At 58.2% G+C, this 19891-nt stretch overlaps 1 protein-coding gene across 1 annotated transcript; it reads right to left on the bottom strand.

The window, feature by feature from the left end:
• Nucleotides 1–512: 512 nt before the first annotated feature.
• On the bottom strand, nucleotides 513–19891 carry TMEM120A (transmembrane protein 120A). Its single transcript, XM_030537120.1, is given in 13 exon segments — nucleotides 513–1918; nucleotides 2438–2506; nucleotides 2987–3051; nucleotides 3984–4076; nucleotides 4520–4581; nucleotides 4867–4932; nucleotides 5339–5378; nucleotides 5381–5427; nucleotides 6785–6880; nucleotides 7522–7581; nucleotides 8888–8974; nucleotides 9414–9589; nucleotides 19740–19891. Coding segments are annotated over 13 exon segments (1050 nt in total). The 5' UTR covers nucleotides 19815–19891; the 3' UTR covers nucleotides 513–1804.

Here is a 19891-nt window from a genome sequence, read left to right as displayed (position 1 = left end):
CAGTATGATTAACACTAACTTCCCCTGGCAGAAGGAAAGGTGGGCTGGCACCAAGGCAGGTTCTGGTACAGCTTTGCTGCCGCTCGAGGTGCAACTGCCCCAAGTGCAGACCCACCTGGGCTAGCTTCAACACTAGCAGGGAAGTGGCAGCTGAACAAATGCCAGGTACGTCATCACTAAAAGGGATAAACAGAGCCAGCTCTGTTTCCAGTACAGAGCAAGGACCTAGCCCCCTCCCTCAGCTAGAAGTCAGGCTCTGCGGCAGGTGCTAGCTCAGGTCTGTGCAGCTCCCTCCCTGTCACAGGAATATCCTGCCTGCTGCAAGCTAGCAGAGGGGAGGACAAACTGCTCCTGCTAGTTAAGAGCCTCACTGCAACACTTACCCCTGCCAAGTTATCTCCCTCAGCAGCAGAGCTCAGGGCCTAGGCAGTGAGAATGGACTCTTCTCCCCCAGCCCTCTTCCTTCCATCAAAACATCCCACCAGTGGATTAAGAGCAGTTGGGGTCAGAGACAGCTCTGTCATGGGAAGGGATCGCCCCTTCTTCCCTTTATTATGGGTGAGCTTCCTATCAAAGGAGGCACAGACATTAATACAGCTACGACAACTCCCTCCGTGACACGTCTTCCCCGAACCAAAGCTTGGTAACTGCTCAGACTTCCCCCAGCAGCTCACAAGCCAGCCAAGCACAGCTGCTCCAGCAGGAGACAGGGAACCTGCTGGCTAGGAAGTCAGAGCTCAAGTCCCCAAGCAACTTTCTAGCACCAGCTACACCCACTGCTTCCTTTACAGTTTTTGGCATCTCTTCTCTCCCTCTGCTGCCCAATGAATTGATCTGGGGGAAGGTTAGGACATTAGGCTGCCCCAGTTCCAGGATCATGCTCCAGAGTCCCCTTAAAGCATCCTGCTGGAGCAGAGGCTGCATAGTGGCCCCAGGATGCAGAGCACTGTAGTAAAGAGGTCAGACACTTTTAAAGCATGCGTTTCCATCCCTAGAAGGTGATTTGCACAAGAGTCAGGCCTGGGGAATCCACACCCATGATGGGCCTGGGAGAGTTTTGCAGCTGGTTCTCCCAGCCGGAGGGCTTCCAGCAGGGACTCAGTAGCAAATAAGCAAGGAGCCTGTTTCCATGCAGTGGGCTGGGTTTCTAAGCAAGAGTTGCTGAGCTATTTGCCCCTTGTCTCAGCAGCACTGTCCAGGGGGAGGGGAGCTTCAAATAAGCCAAGCTGGCCGCACTGGAGGGTTCAGAGCAGAAGCCAGGTAAGAGGCTTTGCCCCACCAGCTGTCATGGGCAATTCAGTGCTCTGGTTGCTTGGCGCTAGCTGCTGTTCATGGTAGTGCTTTAGCCTGACCCCCAAGGAAGGGGTCACATTAACATCTGAGTACCTGCCCTAGTCACCCACTTCTGGAGCAAAGGGAGGGGAATGCCCTCTAAGGCAGAGTGGGATGGCTACCTGGCTGGCCAGGGTGCCCTCTGGGGAGATGGCAGCACGTGCACAGCAGCTCAGCCAAAGGCAGCATTTCCCAGGGCCAGGATTGTGAGGGAGCCTCGCCCCAGGCAGGTGCATTAGATTTCAGCAGCTTGGTTTACTAGATCACACACATTCCCCTGAGGTTCCCCGGACAGGCCCCAGAGCTCAGCACCAAGTCAGGTCCCTGTGGGCCTGCCCCTGAGGAAAGGGCACACGTCAAGGGGTGAGAAGGGTCGGATAGCACAGCCTGGAGCATGGCTAGGAGACTGAAGGCTGGGGAGGGGGGGCAGGAGAGCCCCTCTCCCGCCCAGTCTCAGCATCAGCTCCTCTTCTCACTTGGCCTTAGCCTCTTGGTTCTGGTTCTGGAACTTCTGCTGGACGACCCGCAGGGTGGTGGTGAAGTTCCCCACGAAGAGCACGAAGAAGGGGAGCCCGCACATGAGAACCTGAGAGTTAGACAGGAGACACTAGAATTAACCCACCAGCAGGAGCCCGAGAGGCTGTATTGGGCTGGGATCTCCTAGCCACTAGGAGGGGCCACAGCCCAGTCAGTCACCCTCAGCTGTGTCGCTTCCCAGCAGCCAGACTCAGACCTCGCTGCTGCATGTAGACGTTTTCCTGCCTCAGCGCAGGGGGAGGGACTAGACCTGAGCTCCTAGCCAGCCCCATGGCTCTCTGCCTTTGCGGGGGGGAGGGGGGCACAGGTGGGCCCTTCCCCCCTCTTCTGACACCCCTGCAATCTGGCACCCAGCCCCAAACTGCACATTCAGCAGCAGGAAATGGAGGAGGAGAAATTGCCAGAGGCTGCGATCCTTACACAGCAGAATGGCCGGCCACACACACACTTTTCTCTCTCTCTCTCAAGCTGCATGCTCTGCTCCACCCCACCCCACCCCTTTCTCCTCTAGGGGCTGGGATACAGGATACGCTTGCCCAGGATACGCTTGCCCAAGCCGCTGGCTCACCTGCCACTCCTTGCACTGCGGATGTCTGGCCAGACGGAAGAGGGTGACCGCATTGTAAAGCTGCCAGAACTGAAGGAGACACGGGGTTAAGGGGGAGTTTTCCTGGAGACTCATGTAAGGTGGTCCCCAGCAAACCCAGCACCATGGGTCTTGCCGCCTGCTACCCAAATACCCAGCCCGAGGCACCCAGCAGCTCTTCTGGGTGTTGCTGGGATTTGGGGCAGCTCCGCCTCTGAAAAGCCCAACTCACAAGGCAAGAGCAGGTGTTGCTCAGCAGAGACACCGATTTAAGTATTTAAGGGGTCTTGTTTTATGCAGGCCTCTATCAGGAGAAGCCATCCAGACTCTCACTCCCCAGCTTCCTGCACCTCCCAGGCACTCTGCTCTCACAAACGCAGCCTAGACTCTCTCCTCCACAGGCACATGGGTGATAGCTCCCCCTCCCTCTCGTCCATCTCCAAGGCTGCGAGCGAGCACCACAAAATCCATTCGAATCCTCAGGCACAGCCCCCATGCCAGAGACGCCCAGGGCGGATGGTGCGGACTCACCTGGCCAAAGAAGAGGAACGGCAGCAAGAAAGTGAGGCCTCTCCACATCCACGACTGGAAGCCCTCTGCAGAGACGGGACATATGAAGGGAGCCTTAGAACCCAGTGCAACAGGGGGGTTCTGTGCCTTACCGCTGTGAATACGGGGCTGGATTCAGCCATGCAGCCTTGGACACACAAGGGACGCAGACATCAGGGAAAACCCTGGTGTCCTAAAGGATCCTACAGCTCCGAGACAGGCTTTTGCTCCCAGGTGGCTGGCCAGGCAGGGCTGCCCGCTGTAGGAGATTGGGTGAGCAGCAGCTTTGAGAGCCAGGGAAGAGTGCTGGAAAGCAAGGAGGGGTGCATGTGGCACACGGGGGGTGAATGGGAGGGCTGGTGGAAAGTTTCTATCCACAAGAAAACTTGATTGCAGAAAATTTTATAAGGAACCAAAATCTTCCCACTCCAGTTGGTGCCAATGCCTCATGGGAGTGTAGTTCAGATGCTCTGCACTCCCTTTCTCCTCTAGGGGCTGGGACCTCTGGCCGGACTACATCTCCCTTGATGCACAACTGACCTGCACAACCCCTGACACGTGCCCTCCCGGCACTCAGAGGGGAGAAGCGGTGTGCCGAGAGCGACCGAGCCAAGTACCCTAGAGACATGCCCAGCGGCCCCAAGGGAGCTAGGCATTGGTGGGACGACCCAGCCCATGCCCTGCCGTAACGCCAGCAAGGGGAACACCAACCATGCAACCAGCCCCGAGTCAACTGAGCTTCAGGGAGAGAGCATGGGGCTGCTCCGGCCCCCCGATTCCCGACTGTCTGCATTGAGTTTGGAGATGGGCCAAGCTGCCCCATGGGCATGAAGTCAGGCTCAGGGCCTGATCATTTCCAAGCCAGTGTCTCTGCTGCTACACCAGCAGCTGAGTGGTAGATTGCAGCTTCTGCCAGGGCAGACTGTGGTGGGGTCTGTTTCGGCTTTGGCCACGGGCAGGGAGACAGGAGACAACTTACCCACAGTGAGATCCATGTTGTGCCTCTCCCCCAGCGCCCTCAGCCGGTACAGGCACCCGCTCTGATAGTAATACTGGAGAAACTGCACGAAGCCTGCAAGGAGAGGAGAGCTTCCTGCACAACTGCCAGTGTGCGAGCCACTGGCCTGCAGTGTTTCCCCACGCAGGCCCTCCAGCTCCGGGCAGTGCCCTATGCAGGCCAGGCCAGTGCTCTGTCACCGCTTCTCAAGCCTGCAGCTTCGCAGAGCACTAGGGAGGAGAAACCGTCTCATGGCTACTGGGGATCTTGCCAGCCCATCAAAGAATCCCCCTGTAAGCGCTGTGGACCCAGAGGGCACGGCTGAAACAGGCTAACAGGAGAGGGAGGCAGCCGCCAGCTTACAGTCCTGTGGTACCTTATAAACTAACGGACATTTTGGAGCATGAGCTTTCGTGGGTGAATACCCACTTCGTCGGAGCTCGTGGCTCCGGAGGCTCCTGCTGGGTTTCCAAAGCCCACCACCCAGGCTCGCCCCCCGCCCACACAGGGACACTCACTCTGATACATGGAGAAGGAGAGGAACTGGTTTCGGAACATCTGGTACATGAGCCCATCCGGCCTGCAGGAGAGAAGAGACAGCGGGAGACGCTCAGGGCACCAGCCTGCTCTATGGGTTTTATTTGCGAGTGTCCCAAAGCCCCGGGTGATGTCAGAGATTCCCTGGCTACTCCCTGTGAGGCCCCCAGGGCTGCAGGGACCCAATTTAGGGGGAGGCTGGCACGAGCCCACCCAGGTGAAATCTGTCCTCTAACATTCTCACAGCCCAACTTGCGAGCCAGGGAGGAGAGGACAGGGAAACAGGATGATGCGGGATCCCCAGCGATGGGCAGAGATGGAGACTCACCAAGTCAGCATGACGCCTGAGAGGAAGGTAGAGACGTAGTGATGGAAAACCCACCAACCTTTGATTCTGGGGGAGCAGAGAAGAGGGAGCTAGAATTAGACCTCCACACAGGTGGGGCTAGGCTTGCAAGGGAGGCGAAGGCCAGGCTGGCCCTCCAGCCAAGGAAGACAGGCCAGCAGCACCCCAGTGCTCACAAGGAGTGAGAGGAAAACAGCCAGGACAGAGGCTCAGCTGGCACCGTGGCACAAAGCAGGGACTGCGGTAATCAGCGAGCAGCTGTTGGATCTCCTCCTATGGCCCCTCCCCAGGGGCGCGTCACAATACTGAGCAAGCTGTTCCCCCAGTTAGCAGAGGCGACCTTGAGTGGGGGGCTCCCCTGGAGCCCAGGGAGCAGAGGCTAATGCAGCAGGTCAGGGGCAGTCTGCTCGGCCTGGGCGAGGCTGTGGCAGTGGGAGGGCGGGGCCCTGCTCACCTGGACCCGTTGGTGATTAGGATGCACTCACGGATGGTGAGGTGCAGTAGTACCAGACAAGCAGGAAGTTGAAGACAGCGTCCGTCACCCTGTCACACCAAAGCGGACGGTGAAGACGGGGAGCAGAGCAGGGCCTTTGCAGCTCCCCCAGGAACCAGGCAGAGCTCACTGCAGGGCGGCTCTGAATGTCCCCCTGCAGGAGAGTTCAGCCGCAGTGCTGCTTCTCCTTCAGCCCTCATGCAGAGCAACCGATTGGGCTGAGGGTCTGGCCCATGAAGCAGCTTCCTGCTACCCTAGAACTGCTGGGAACAGCCACCCCAGCGCTGCGGGGAGGAAGGGATGCAATGCAACGCAAGCTTTCTGGTGCATTCCCCTGCTGCTGGGAGGCAAGCTCTGGGATAGCCTCTAGGGGCATGGCATGGGGGGGCTCACGACAGGCGAAGCCTGCCCAGCCTGCAGAAACAAGGGCAGGGAATGTAAGAGTGTGGCATTGAAACAACCCAAACCATGAAGCCACCTGTCCTGCTCACGTAAGGTCAAGCTCCTTGGGAAGGACGTGAAAGCGATGGCGTGGCTCTGCAATAAAAGAGGAGCACACTCCTGAGAAGCCAGGGGACTGACCGCACCCCTAAATGGGCATTTCCAAGTCTGCTGTTATTTCAGCAGGGGCCACCAGCTCTGGTCTCAGTCAGGAGCTGCTCCAGCCACATGGAGAGGAGTGGAAGCCTCTTGTATAGAAACCCAGATGCTGAGACAGGTACAGCAACACTGAGCAGCCACGATGTGTGCGCGCAGAAGGGTCACCGGCTGTTTGGAGAGTCCTGATCCCCAAGTCAGTTACAGACCATAAGCCTTTGGCGCAGGCCAGCTATGCTGCCCTTTGGATGCTACATTCCTCACTCCTTCAATGAGATAGAAATTTACTGCAGGACAGGCCCCAGGAAAATCCCACCCTACTGCGGGGGGGACAGTAGGGGCAACTTGTGGAAGAGCCTTGTTCAGCACCTGACTGCTCACCCAGGTGGGTACCATTCCCCATGGCCGGCCAGCCTCAACCACATCAGAACCCAGTGGGCTAGCAGCAGCGATGCTGCACACCTGAAAACCGGATCCAAGCTGGTGAGACGTGATCGGCTCAGTCCACTATCCAGGGTCCCATCTCCAGCCCACCAGAACGTTTCAGCTCAAGATCTGGTTACCTCCAGCAATCCTATCGTAGCCCCACAGTCCTTGAAGGATCCTAATAGAGGCACCAGTCTGCAGTTTCATTCCCATCATTGGCGATGGCAGCCTAAGTCAGAAGCTACTCAACCCGACACCTTCCACGCAGATCCCATGCATATCACCTAAGCGGTGTTAGCAGACCCTGGTTTCCAGCCCAGGAGATGGTCTCTTGTCAGGCTGCCCACATGGCTGGGTCAGCATCTTGCTGCGCTACAGACTCACCTGGAGTTGAGAAGGAACCTGCAGGAGAAGGAGATGATGAGCAGGATGATGGTGAGGTAGAGCTTGAACTTCTCGTACTCATCTTTATAAGCAAACCTGCAGGGAAGCACAGCGAAGGGTCATGGTGTACAGAGAATAATCCCAAAGTCTTCAGGCAACCATCAGTGGACAAGGGCCATCTCCAAGCGGGTAAACCTGAGAGACTCTGCGGCCATACCAGCTTGGACCATGAGCTACTGGGTTTTAGACAGGAGACCCAAGATGCTGTAGGGAAGGGTGCTGGGGCTATTGGTGGAGCAAGTCTTGGATGATGTCCCAACATGGCATTAGGGGCTCTGTGCTGCCAGAGGCTCCGCCTGCCCTTAGACCAGCCCAAATCCACCAACCCTAACTGGGAGGAAGACCACCACCTACTGAACCACTAACAAGCCTGTGCTTTCCTGGTAGGTCTCCCATCAAGGCTTGACCTAAAGACCCCGGCCAGAGGCAGGACAGTTGCAAGAACATGCAAGAGAAGGTCAGGTATCAGAGATTAACTCTGGGGAAGGGAGTGTCCTAAACCCAGCCCTGGGGAGGGTCAATGTGACGATCAGTCTGCCGGTGGAAGAGGGTCTCTGCGGATGCTGAGATTGGGAAGACTTTGGCAAGGGTCAGTGCCAGATATGCCAGCAGAAGACGACCTTCCTCTCCAAGAGTAAAGGGAATTCTACAGCCCTTGGACAGCAGAGGGGCATTACTTAGCCTGCTTGCTGAGTAGAGTCACATTCACGTTCCCAAGCACCAGACTCAGGTACAACCTAGACAAGAATGGAAGGAGAAGTGAGAACATACACAGGAGGCATCCAGCCCCTCCGCTGCCGCAGGGGCAGGGGCCAGCTGCACCGCTCTGACCGTGGCAGTACTTGAGATTGAATCGGCTCCTGCTGCATGGCTAACGTGTAGCTATCTCACACGCATCGTATGGGCTTCAACGCCCACGCTTTGCTACGCTCACGCTCTACTGCGCAGGTACATAGCCTCATTCCTTCTGTTGGTCCCTTTGCGGGAACGCCGGCTGTGACAGGCCCATCCTTCACTTGTCAATGACGCAGACGCAGCTCTGTCACTAACACAGTGGAAGGCGGCTTCTGCCCAAGGCTGCCTCAGGCACCTGCAGCAGTTGGGAGAAGTATGGCCAAGCACAGAACCTGTGCTCCCTAGGACCCCCCCAATGCTCACGAGGGTCCCCGGATAGTGAGTAGCGTTTGCTGACAACTGGACCATAGAGGGGCCACCACTGTCACAACCAAGTAAATGGCAGCCATTAGCACTAGTGGGGTTATGGAAAGGGGAACCCTACACAGCACATCAGGGAAAATATGGGGCAGTTCCCGCCCCGGGACTGGGATGGTTACTCCCGCTCTGCCAGCCTGCAAGGAGCCTTCCATTCAGCACATTACTGATGCTGTGCGGGGAACCAGGAACATAGGCAGGCCTGTGCTCTGCTGCCTGGTAACACACCCAAAACATCCTGTGTGGGACCTTAACTCCACCCCCAGCTTTCACCTTCATCTGATACTAAGCAGCACTTGCCACTGTTCACCCCGACTTTACTGCATTAATGGAAGATTGTTACCCTAGAATAAACATCTGTTCAAACACTGCACTAATGGGCCTCTTGCCCAGCAGCAGGAGGTCAAGCTGCTGGCCATGGGGCAACACCAGTGCACGCTGGAGAGTGAGCTTCATGTCCAAAGACACTGTTGCTCCAAGGAACCAGTCCCCTGGTTATACTCTGCTCTGAATTGGCAACTCACTGTGCCAAGGCCCCTACCCTAATCTGTCTCTGGCTGGTCACTGCAAGATTTTCCCAAGCCCAGTGGAAATGGGGTCTTGGAATTTGAATCAGGAGGATGGAGACTGAAAAGAAGCGATGAGAAATTAACTAGCACCAGCTGTGTATCAGGTCTTTCACTGACATCCTGCCAGAGTCAAAGCTGATCGAGTCTGGGCAGTTTTTTGGCTGGTAACCCAAGCAATCTCTGGTAACTGCTGCATAGAAGTCAATAGCTTCAGTCCTTTTACTGCTGGCTAAGACCCCAAGACCATGGAACGGCTTCTTACCCATTCTTCTTTGGCAAATACGCCTCCATTTCAAAGAAGATGCTCTGCCTCTCTTTGATGAGGCTCTGGATCTCCCGAATGGACTTCCTGTTCGGCGGTTATGGAGGACTTGTAGCTGGGGAAAGGAACGTGACTCAGTCTGACAAGATGGACCAGCAGCTTCTGCTGCTGACATTGTCCCACCGCAGGACAGCAGGAACTGAGACATTAATTCAGAACTAACAGGGGGATGAAACCTGCGAGCAAATTCCTGGGTCTGCCCCATAGTTTCAGAATGGGACCTGGCTAAGAGGCAGCAGGGGGGAAACCAACATGAACGAGCAACTACCAATTTTCTAAGCCCAGGAAGTCAGCACGGGGGGCTGATGTCTAACGTGGGCAGGGGACGAAGGAACTACTGGAAAAGGAGGGTATGAGAGAAGCAATAGCTCCTTCATCCTACCCCGCCCCCATGGTTCACCCACCCAAACCATTCCCCTGATTAGCACTCCACGGCATAGGAATGCTCCTCACTAAACTCCCACACTCCCTCTGAGCAGGACTCCGCAAGGATCTCCTTATGTTGCCCCATGTAGCTCCTTACTTTTTGAAGGCGAGAGACAGCTCCTTCAGCTGCTTCTTCTGCCGTGCAATGGAACTGGAGATCCCATCCTGCAGCTTGGTTAGTTCTTCCAGCTTCTGCTTGTACAGCTTATGGGCCTCCTGGCAATGGAAAGGACAGACCAGGGGTGAGCCCAGGTGCCTCAGCTGGGAGCCCGTTAATTCTCGGAGGCTGGGCTGGGGATTTAAGCAGAGGAACAGGAGGCAGGACCTTTGAGAACTATCCCCAACTTCACCGCTGACTCGTGGCATCCGCTTGGGAAGCGTATTTGCCCCTCCATATGGGGTTGGTACCCCCACCTCAGGAGGGGCCTGGGAAACTCACTGGGTAAATGCTTTGAGACCGGAGAAGTGGGGTTTGCTTCCCTGGCCTGATGCAGCCTTTACAAGCAGTGGTAGGTGAGCCCAGAGCCAAGAGTCTCACCCCACACGTCGTGCAGTCCCAAACTGGGATTCAGCTTCCTTAGAGACTGGTTCTCACGCACACCGTAGGGGGTGCTGTTCGGCTGGAATAAGCTTGCCCATTGTTCCATTGCGCCTCACCATGCTGAAGGGGGAACGAATGGCTGGCAAGAAGCCACCTCTCGCCAAAGCCAAGACTAGGCCTCAGACCCTGGCTTCTTTTCCCAGCATGTCACTGACCTGCTGGGTGACCTACGGCATCTCCCTCCCGCACCCTGCCCTGCGCCTCCATTTCAGACAGACAGCTGAGCTTCCAGACCCCAGGAACCAGAAGGGACGAGCTGGCTCAGCATTCCCCAGCAGCCTCCCATCCAGACCAAGAGGAAGTTCACTCAGCGGGGACCTGACTGTGACAGAGGGGAAACTGCTGAACTAAAAGCTGCCCTAGAGACCAGGCATGCGGGAAGAGCCCAGCTTCCAGCAGTGGCAGGTGGTTCAGGGGAAGGTGTCCCTGTAATACGACTGGTCCAGTACTGTGTTGACTGACATGGCCTGGGAGAGGAAGGAGCCCCTGCCTTCCCCCAGCTGGTGATCATGGGTGATGCCTTGCAGCATGGCCCCGATTGTCTCTGAGATGCTGCCCTGCCTTGTGTAGGTGCCAGTCTCATTTTAGGGTTGGAAAATCAGTGGTAGCCCTTGCCAAGTCAATGCTCACCCTTCTCCTCAAAGCCTGCTGAGAGATGCTACTTTTGACATTGATGAACAATTCAGAATAGCACCTTCAGCTACGGAATTAAAGCCGAGCTCACAGTTAGGCTTATAATGACCTGTCAGTTGCAGATCTAGAATCCCAAGCTCTTCTACAGCGTTTATCAGCAGCTCTCAAAACACTTTAGGAAGTAGGTCAGTATCATTAGCCTCATTTACAGCTGGAGAAGCCAAGGCACAGATGGCGCAATGACTTGGCCAAGGTCACCTAGCAGGTCAGTGACAGAACCAAAGTCTGAGCCCTAGCCCAGTGTTCTAGCCACTCCCTTTTAAAATTACTTTTCTCTGTGTCCTGCAGCAGGGAGTCCCTCAGGTTAGTTCTACATGGCTAAAAACAATTCTCCACCCAATTTAAATTTGCTGCCTTTTAATCTGCCCATTGTGGTGCAAGCAGACCAGCTTTGAGTGCACTGTTATTTCGCAAGTTGCTCCTTAAACCGCATGTTCTTTACCCCACTGCTTGTAGCAGGGAAGAGGAAGGAGCTGAATCTGTTAAGATGTTAGATTAGCCCTTTGCCCACTTTTCACAGATGGCCAGATCATGAGCAAAACGAGGATAGGTCTCGCAGGAGCAGGTCGCTTTCCCAAGCACGAGAGTGTCCCTTCTATTCCGAGGGTGAAGGAAGAGAGCAGATTACATCACTTTCTCACGCCGCCTCCTCAACTCTTCACACAGCAACTCTGGTACAGTTCACTTAACTCTTCTGGGCCAAGATGAAGTTTTTCCTCAAGGTCTCTGCACCAGGCTCCCCTCCGTTCCCACTCCCCACACCTAATTGTGGGTCAGCACCAGGAGAGCAGAGTAGATGCAGTTGATTTAATGTGGGATCCGAGCCAGTAGAGGAGTTTAAGGAGTTTTTCGCCAAGTGATCTGTCTCTCTTAACTGAGCCTGCTTCACCAAGCCTTCTCCAGGACAGGAGATATCCAGGGAGTTAAATAAAACAGGGTTTGAGAAAGTTCTGAGACACAGATGGTAGCTTGCCACACACCCGTCCCTTTCCCCACAGCGACTGGGAGGAATCTGGCTCCAGGATAGACTAAGGGCTTGTCTACAGCAGGCTGCAGGTGGGGGATTTGTAGGGCCTTCTAAAGCAGTCCTAACGCAAACCAGCTGCCATTTAGTTCCCACCAGCAGAGCCTACAGCGGGCAGTTAGAGCACTCTACCAATCACACCCCTGCCGCAATGTGTGGACAAGGGATTGAAATGTCAGTGCTCGCCGGGCAGCAACTCTGCGCAGGAGAACGAGCAGGAGAGTTTCTCGTTGACAGGCCGTGGGAATCAGTGGATGGGAGGCGTAGTTCTGAGTCTGGGTAGCAGCACAGGAGAGAGCGCACACATGCGCTTGGTAATCAGAAGGGCCTCAACCAAGCAGGGGGCTTGGAGTCCAGCACATCTTGAGATGCCAGTGGAACGAGTTGGCTGGTGTCACTCAGGTGCCCCTATTTGCCCCAATCAAGAGGCCATCAGGCAGTCTGTGCTCGAGAGTCCCTGGTCTTCGAATGCTGGGGGGTAGGCCAGAGGTGAATTGCTGTAACCACACAGGAAAGTTTGCAGCAGTTCATTCTTGGCTGTAACCTGTGCCAAGCAATACAGCCATGCTGATTTCTGGAGAGCTTCTCCGAGCAGCTTGCTTCCCCCTCGGCTCTGGCAGCGAGCCTCTGAATGGGAATATGAACAACCAATGGGGCTGGAAAACCCCCCACTCTATGACTAACTCCTGGAGAACTCCTATGTGCTCTGGGGGTGTGTTAGTGGGACCTGGCCACAACACTCAGAAGTTAGGAGCAGCTGTGAGAGCCTTCGCAGGAGCCAGTACAAGTGAACACAGTACTTGGCAAGAACCGCAGTCCTTCAAAGCAGATGCATCAGCAGCCGGATGTCCAGGAAACACTGACAGTACCAGAGACAGCTGTTTCTGAGCCAGGACACCCGCAGCTTTCCTGACTTCCCGCTATTACACAGGGGAAATGCAAATGCCCCTCACTGACGCCTAGTGTGGCCCCATGCTGCAATTCCATTCACGGCCCCTCCCCCAGGCTGAGTGTCTTCCTAGAGCAGTGCTTTTCAAACTTTTTTTGGTGACCCAGTTAAAGAAAATTGTTGATGCCCACAACCCAACAGAGCTGGGATGAGGGGTTTGGGTTGTGGAAGGGGCTCAGGGTTAGGGTGAGGGGTTTGGGGTGCAGGAGGGGGCTCTGGGTTTGCGAGGGCTCAGGGCTAGGGCTGGAGTGCAGGAAGGGGTCAGGGCTCTGGGTGCAGGCTCTGGAGTGGGGCTGGGGATAAGGGGTTTGGGGTGCAGGAAGGGGCTCTGGGTTTGAGGGGGGGTCTCAGGGCTGGGGCAGGAGATTGGGGCACAAGCTTACTTTGGGCAGCTCCCACTCAGCGGAGCAGTGGGGATGCTAAGGCAGGATTCCTACCTGTCCTGGCACTGCGGACCACGCTGCACCTCAGAAGCAGCCAGCAGTAGGTCCAGCTCCTAGGCAGAGGCACGCAAGCAGCTCTGTGTGACTCTCGCCCACAGGCACCACCACTCCCAGTTCCCATTAGCCGGCTAATGGGAGTGTAGAGCAAGTGCTTGGGCGGGGGCAGTATGCAGAGCCCCGTGGCCCCCCGCCTAGGAGCCGGACCTGCTGCTGGCTGCTTCCAGGGTGCAGCGTGGTGTCAGAAAAGGTAGGGACTAGCCTGCCTTAGCCAGGCAGCACCGCTGATGGGATTTTTAATGGCCCGGTCAGTGGTGCTGACCAGAGCCGCCATGACCCAGTGCCTTACATTCTGCGACCCAGTACTGGGTCGTGACCTGCAGTTTGAAAACCACTGTCCTAGAGTGTAACCTCTTCCCCTGCAGCAACGGATGCCCAGCCTGTAATCACGGCCCTGATAGGGGTTAGTCATTTGTGGTCACAGCTCCAGAACAAGGTTGAGTCCGTGTAATAAAGTACAGCTCCGCTGACAACAGCTCTGACTTCAGCCCTGTGCGCCCTGCCAGGACCGGGAACATTGGGCAATCTGTGGTAAGGTTCACTGCACTTTGTACTGGGGATTCCTAGCAGGAGGCACAACGTCTAACTCCTCCGTGTAGTCGCAGCAGAAGCAAATTTTTACTGTCACTAATTGCAACTATTAAGGGGCAGGATAGTCCTAGGGGTTAGGGCACTAGCTAGGACTCGGGAAGCTCAGGTTCACTTCCCCGCTATGCCACAGACTTGTGTGTGGCCCTGGGCAAGTCAGTTAGTCTTGCTATGCCTCAGTTTCCCATGCGTGATGTGGTACTTCTCTACCTCACAGGGCTGCTGAAGATTAAATATTACGAGGTACTCAGATGCTAGAGTGACAGGGGCCAAATAGGGACCTAAAATAGATAGAACCTTGGCATAAATATGCCATTTCATCTACTATTTGGTAGAACATATCTGCTACTAGCTGTAAGGCAAGGAAATTGTATCTCATTTCGCACAGAACACACTGACTTACCCCAGGACACACAGGTAGCCCGCAGCTGAGCCAAAACCCCACCCAGGTCTCCCGAGTCCTCGTCCAGTGTTCTTATACCACATCCCTCCTGTAGAGCACAGCGCTACATGTGTCACACAAACCGGCTTTATTGTTCTAGGTGGGATTTCTAAAAGCAGGACGTGTTGCTCTGTCACTGAGATGACTTTGAGAAGCCCTCCTTGAATCTGATCTCTTTCTAGTCTTAATAAATCTTATTCTGTCAAGGGCACTAGAGTGACTGATTAGGAATTTCACAGACTGTCCCAAGAGGGAAAAAGCCATCAGCATCTGAGAGGAGCCAGTGAAGAAAGGCTGTCCTGAGTATACGCTACACCCATGGTCTCCATCAAAAGGACATGGATAGAGGAATCTTCTCCCATGAAGCATGTCAACTGGTAGGTCTCCAATCTAAGTGACACAGGAACCACCCAAGTACCATGGACAAGAACCAAGTGGAGAGGAGGGAGTTAAGGTGACAAGTATTCATACAATGTAGATCACAAAATGCTTTGGAGAACAACGTACAAGACAGTATGTGTAATATAAGTCACACCAGGCAGTGGGACAAACACACTGTAGTGTATTCACTCCATAGTGAACACGTTAAAGCATTCAATCATTTATCGAAAGGAAAACAGTCACGAGGCAGGAGCCTACCAGTAAAACAGATGCATCTTTGAACCTGTCCACAGATAACAGCCTTCGGAAACAGACCTTAAAATGAGGCTGTTTCCTTTCCAGCTGCAGCCGCACACGATGTAAATCCCAAACAGCTCAGCCCAAAAAGACAGGAGGGCTTCCTCAGCCAATGAAACTGTTTAGTCCTGGTTGCCAAGGACACCCACTAACCAGTATGTGCCAACGCAGGAGAGAGAGTAAAGGAAGCGTGAACAGGGATGGGGAAGGTCACCCAGCACTCCACTGATCACTGACTGACAAAGTGTACGTGAGGGAAACTGACGGCCAAACACGGTAGACTCAGTTACTGAATGAGAAGCCCAGCAGCAATGAAATCCTCCTGCTTCCCATAGACAGGGTTACAACATGGGGGCTGAACGGCTCTCTGCTATTTCACCTCCATTAATTTTTTCTTCTCCCCTTGCCTGAGATCACACCTCCAGTGGGTGTTTTGACAACAGATTATAAGAGTCACAGAGTCATACTTCACTCAGCAGCCAATGGAGGCAGAGTAAGGACATCGCTGGAGCAGCAGCATTACACTTCCATTAAAGGTCACCATTCCCCTCACCCCCTGCCATGGCATTAATAAAGTCAAGATCAAAATTCCCTCCAGGCTAGAAGCTTGGCTGGCCACAGCAGGACCATTTCTCACTATGGATCTATATAGTCCCCAGCACAGCAGAGCCCTGATCCCGATGGGTGGCTGAGGTAGAATGATTAATATTCGATATGAAAATAAATGAGAATAGAGGCTCCAAATGGCCACTCTTGCATGTCTTGAATATCCGCTTTCTTCCAGAGCCAGAGATTACAGATTGTTCTTATAAGACATTTCTTTTGCAAATATTTGGATCTGTTGTGGCAAGAACCTTTGGCAACATATAAAATAATGGAGACGAGAGATATTCCAAAACCAGTGGCTACTCGTGCATCACATCCACCCTGAACAATACGGGACTGGATGAATGCCTCTCCCAAGGCAGTGCCAGCCTGTAGTGACTGCCTGTTGAGGGGACTGTACGGTGCTGGGAACTATCCTATGAAACCGTTAATTGTTGGTCATCTGGTTGCCTTACTGCCTCTGCCCCTACACAGCCCAATGGTTGTGATCAGTGGAAGCGCTGGAGTCCCCTGGGACTCAGACAGGATGGGGGTGCCAGTACGGTATTTTTGATGGGTCCTCAACTCCAAGATGTATGTCCCCCTCTGTCCACCAGAGCTTGGGTGTACCACCCTTCTGGGCACAGTGCAAGGGTCAGCCTTCTGCAGGGATGTAGGGTACAGTTGAGAGGCTGTGGGTGGCAGCACAATCGCTGGGTTCACAGATCATAGAATATCAGGGTTGGAAGGGACCTCAGGAGGTCATTTAGTCCAATTCCCTGTTCAAAGCAGGACCAATCCCCAGCTAAATCCCCAAATCTCTAAATGGCCCCGCAAGGACTGAACTCACAACCCTGGGTTGAACAGACCAATGCTCAAACCATTAGAAAGTCACATCTTGTGTCCCACATATAGGTCAGGGATCAGTTAGTGTCTTACCCAGACAGTAAGTTTGAAGGTGCGTGAAGCCCTCAGAGCTTGGAGAGGCTGCTGGGTTCGCTGCTGGGGCCTCGTGGCTGCTTCCCACATGCACCTGCCCCATGGCAGGGAGAGGCCACACTCTGGTCGCCTCCCCCCCCCCAGCTGGGCCTGCAGCATGGAGCCCAGCACTGTGTCCTCCCAGCCCATCACTGACGGGGGGTGGGGAGGGCAGGCCTGGAGACAGGCAGCCTGTGGCCACCCCAAGCAGAGGCACAAGACCCTCCCTCAGCACCACGCAGCACCGCGCCAGGACAATCGGGAGGGGGGCGGGGGGAGGCAGATAAAAAACCAGGTCTGAGCCTGAGGGAGCCGAGACATTATCCAGCCCCTGCGGGCCAGTGCACCACCTCCCAGCCCCGCAACTTCATTGCACATGCAGCCCTACCCCGGGAACTACCCACTATAGCTCCCCGGTACCTGCCCCCGGCAAGCCCCCGCCCCCGGTACCTGCCCCCCCATAGCTCCCCGGCAAGCCCCCGCCCCCGGTACCTGCCCCCCCATAGCTCCCCGGCAAGCCCCAGCCCCCCAGGTACCTGCCTGCCCCCCCCATAGCTCCCCGGCAAGCCCCCGCCCCCCAGGTACCTGCCTGCCCCCTCATAGCTCCCCTGCAAGCCCCCCCCCCAGGTACCTGCCTGCCTCCCCCATAGCTCCCCTGCAAGCCCCCGCCCCCCAGGTACCTGCCCCCCCCCATAGCTCCCCGGCAAGACCCCGCCCCCGGTACCTGCCTCCCCCCCCATAGCTCCCCTGCAAGCCCCCGCCCCCCAGGTACCTGCCTCCCCCCATTGCTCCCCTGCAAGCCCCCGCCCCCAGGTACCTGCCTCCCCCCCATAGCTCCCCGGCAAGCCCCTGCCCCCGGTACCTGCCTCCCCCCCATAGCTCCCCTGCAAGCCCCCGCCCCCCAGGTACCTGCCTCCCCCCCATAGCTCCCCTGCAAGCCCCCGACCCCCAGGTACCTGCCTCCCCCCCCATAGCTCCCCGGCAAGCCCCCGCCCCTGGTACCTGCCCCCCTGCAAGCCCCCGCCCCCAGGTACCTGCCTCCCCCCCCATAGCTCCCCTGCAAGCCCCCGCCCCCAGGTACCTGCCTCCCCCCCATAGCTCCCCTGCAAGCCCCCGCCCCCCAGGTACCTGCCCGCCCCCCCATAGTTCCCCTGCAAGCCCCCGCCCCCCAGGTACCTGCCCGCCCCCCCATAGCTCCCCTGCAAGCCCCCGCCCCCCAGGTACCTGCCCGCCCCCCCATAGCTCCCCTGCAAGCCCCCGCCCCCAGGTACCTGCCTCCCCCCCCATAGCTCCCCTGCAAGCCCCCGCCCCCAGGTACCTGCCCGCCCCCTCATAGCTCCCCGGCAAGCCCCCGCCCCCCAGGTACCTGCCTGCCCCCCCATAGCTCCCCTGCAAGCCCCCGCTCCCCAGGTACCTGCCTCCCCCCCCATAGCTCCCCTGCAAGCCCCCGCACCCCAGGTACCTGCCTGCCTCCCCCATAGCTCCCCGGCAAGCCTCCGCCCCCCAGGTACCTGCCTCCCCCTCCATAGCTCCCCTGCAAGCCCCCGCCCCCCAGGTACCTGCCTGCCTCCCCCATAGCTCCCCTGCAAGCCCCCGCCCCCCAGGTACCTGCCCCCCCCATAGCTCCCCGGCAAGCCCCCGCCCCCGGTACCTGCCTCCCCCCCAGAGCTCCCCTGCAAGCCCCCGCCCCCCAGTACCTGCCTCCCCCCCATAGCTCCCCGGCAAGCCCCCCCCCCCAGGTACCTGCCTCCCCCCCCCATAGCTCCCCGGCAAGCCCCCCCCCCCAGGTACCTGCCTCCCCCCCGCTCCCCGGCAAGCCCCCGCCGCCCAGGTACCTGCCCGCCCCCCCCCATAGCTCCCCGGCAAGCCCCCGCCCCCCAGGTACCTGCCCGCCCCCCCCATAGCTCCCCGGCACCTGCCTCCCCCCCCGAGCTCCCCGGCAAGCTCCCGCCCCCCAAGTACCTGCCCGCCCCCCCATAGCTCCCCGGCAAGCCCCCGCCCCCCAGGTACCTGCCCGCCACCCCATAGCTCCCCGGCACCTGCCTCCCCCCCATAGCTCCCCTGCAAGCCCCCCCCCCCAGGTACCTGCCTGCCTCCCCATAGCTCCCCTGCAAGCCCCCCCCCCCCGGTACCTGCCCCCCCCTAGCTCCCCCACGCCCCCGCCCCCGGTACCTGCCTCCCCCCCAGAGCTCCCCTGCAAGCCCCCCCCCCCAGTACCTGCCTCCCCCCCATAGCTCCCCGGCAAGCCCCCGCCCCCCAGGTACCTGCCTCCCCCCCCCATAGCTCCCCGGCAAGCCCCCGCCCCCCAGGTACCTGCCTCCCCCCCATAGCTCCCCGGCAAGCCCCCGCCCCCCAGGTACCTGCCCCCCCCCCATAGCTCCCCGGCAAGCCCCCGCCCCCCAGGTACCTGCCCGCCCCCCCCATAGCTCCCCGGCACCTGCCTCCCCCCCATAGCCCCCCCCCCGCAAGCTCCCCGCCCCCAAGTACCTGCCCGCCCCCCCATAGCTCCCCGGCAAGCCCCCGCCCCCCAGGTACCTGCCCGCCACCCCATAGCTCCCCGGCACCTGCCTCCCCCCCCTAGCTCCCCTGCAAGCTCCCCCCCCCAGGTACCTGCCTCCCCCATAGCTCCCCGGCACGCCCCCGCCCCCCAGGTACCTGCCTCCCCCCCATAGCTCCCCGGCACGCCCCCGCCCCCCAGGTACCTGCCCGCCCCCCATAGCTCCCCGCACCTGCCTCCCCCCCATAGCTCCCCGGCACCTGCCTCCCCCCCATAGCTCCCCGGCAAGCCCCCCCCCCCAGTACCTGCCCGCCCCCCATAGCTCCCCGGCAAGCCCCCGCCCCGGTACCTGCCTCCCCCCCCATAGCTCCCCTGCAAGCCCCCGCCCCCCAGGTACCTGCCTCCCCCCCCATAGCTCCCGGCAAGCCCCCGCCCCCCAGGTACCTGCCTCCCCCTATAGCTCCCCTGCAAGCCCCCGCCCCCCAGGTACCTGCCCGCCCCCCCATAGCTCCCCTGCAAGCCCCCGCCCCCGGCACCTGCCTCCCCCCCTAGCTCCCCGCAAGCCCCCGCCCCCCAGTACCTGCCCGCCCCCCCATAGCTCCCCGGCAAGCCCCCCCCCCCCAGGTACCTGCCTCCCCCCCCATAGCTCCCGGCAAGCCCCCGCCCCCCAGGTACCTGCCCGCCCCCCAGGTACCTGCCCGCCCCCCCATAGCTCCCCGGCAAGCCCCCGCCCCCAGGTACCTGCCTCCCCCCCATAGCTCCCCTGCAAGCCCCCGCCGCCCAGGTACCTGCCTGCCCCCCCTAGCTCCCCGGCACCTGCCCCCCTGGCACCTGCACGTGCTGGAAGCCGCCCTGCAGCTCCTCCCAGTCCCGCAGACACTCGCTGACCGAGGCCCGGAGGCTCATGGCGGTGACCGGGCGCCACAAACCGGCAGCGCCGCTCCGCTCTCAGCGGCCTCCGGGCAGGGGCACTTCCGGGGCCC

Source organism: Gopherus evgoodei, chromosome 17, assembly GCF_007399415.2.
Source record: "Gopherus evgoodei ecotype Sinaloan lineage chromosome 17, rGopEvg1_v1.p, whole genome shotgun sequence".
Lineage (NCBI taxonomy): Eukaryota > Metazoa > Chordata > Testudines > Testudinidae > Gopherus > Gopherus evgoodei.
This window is presented reverse-complemented; position numbering and strand designations above follow the sequence as displayed.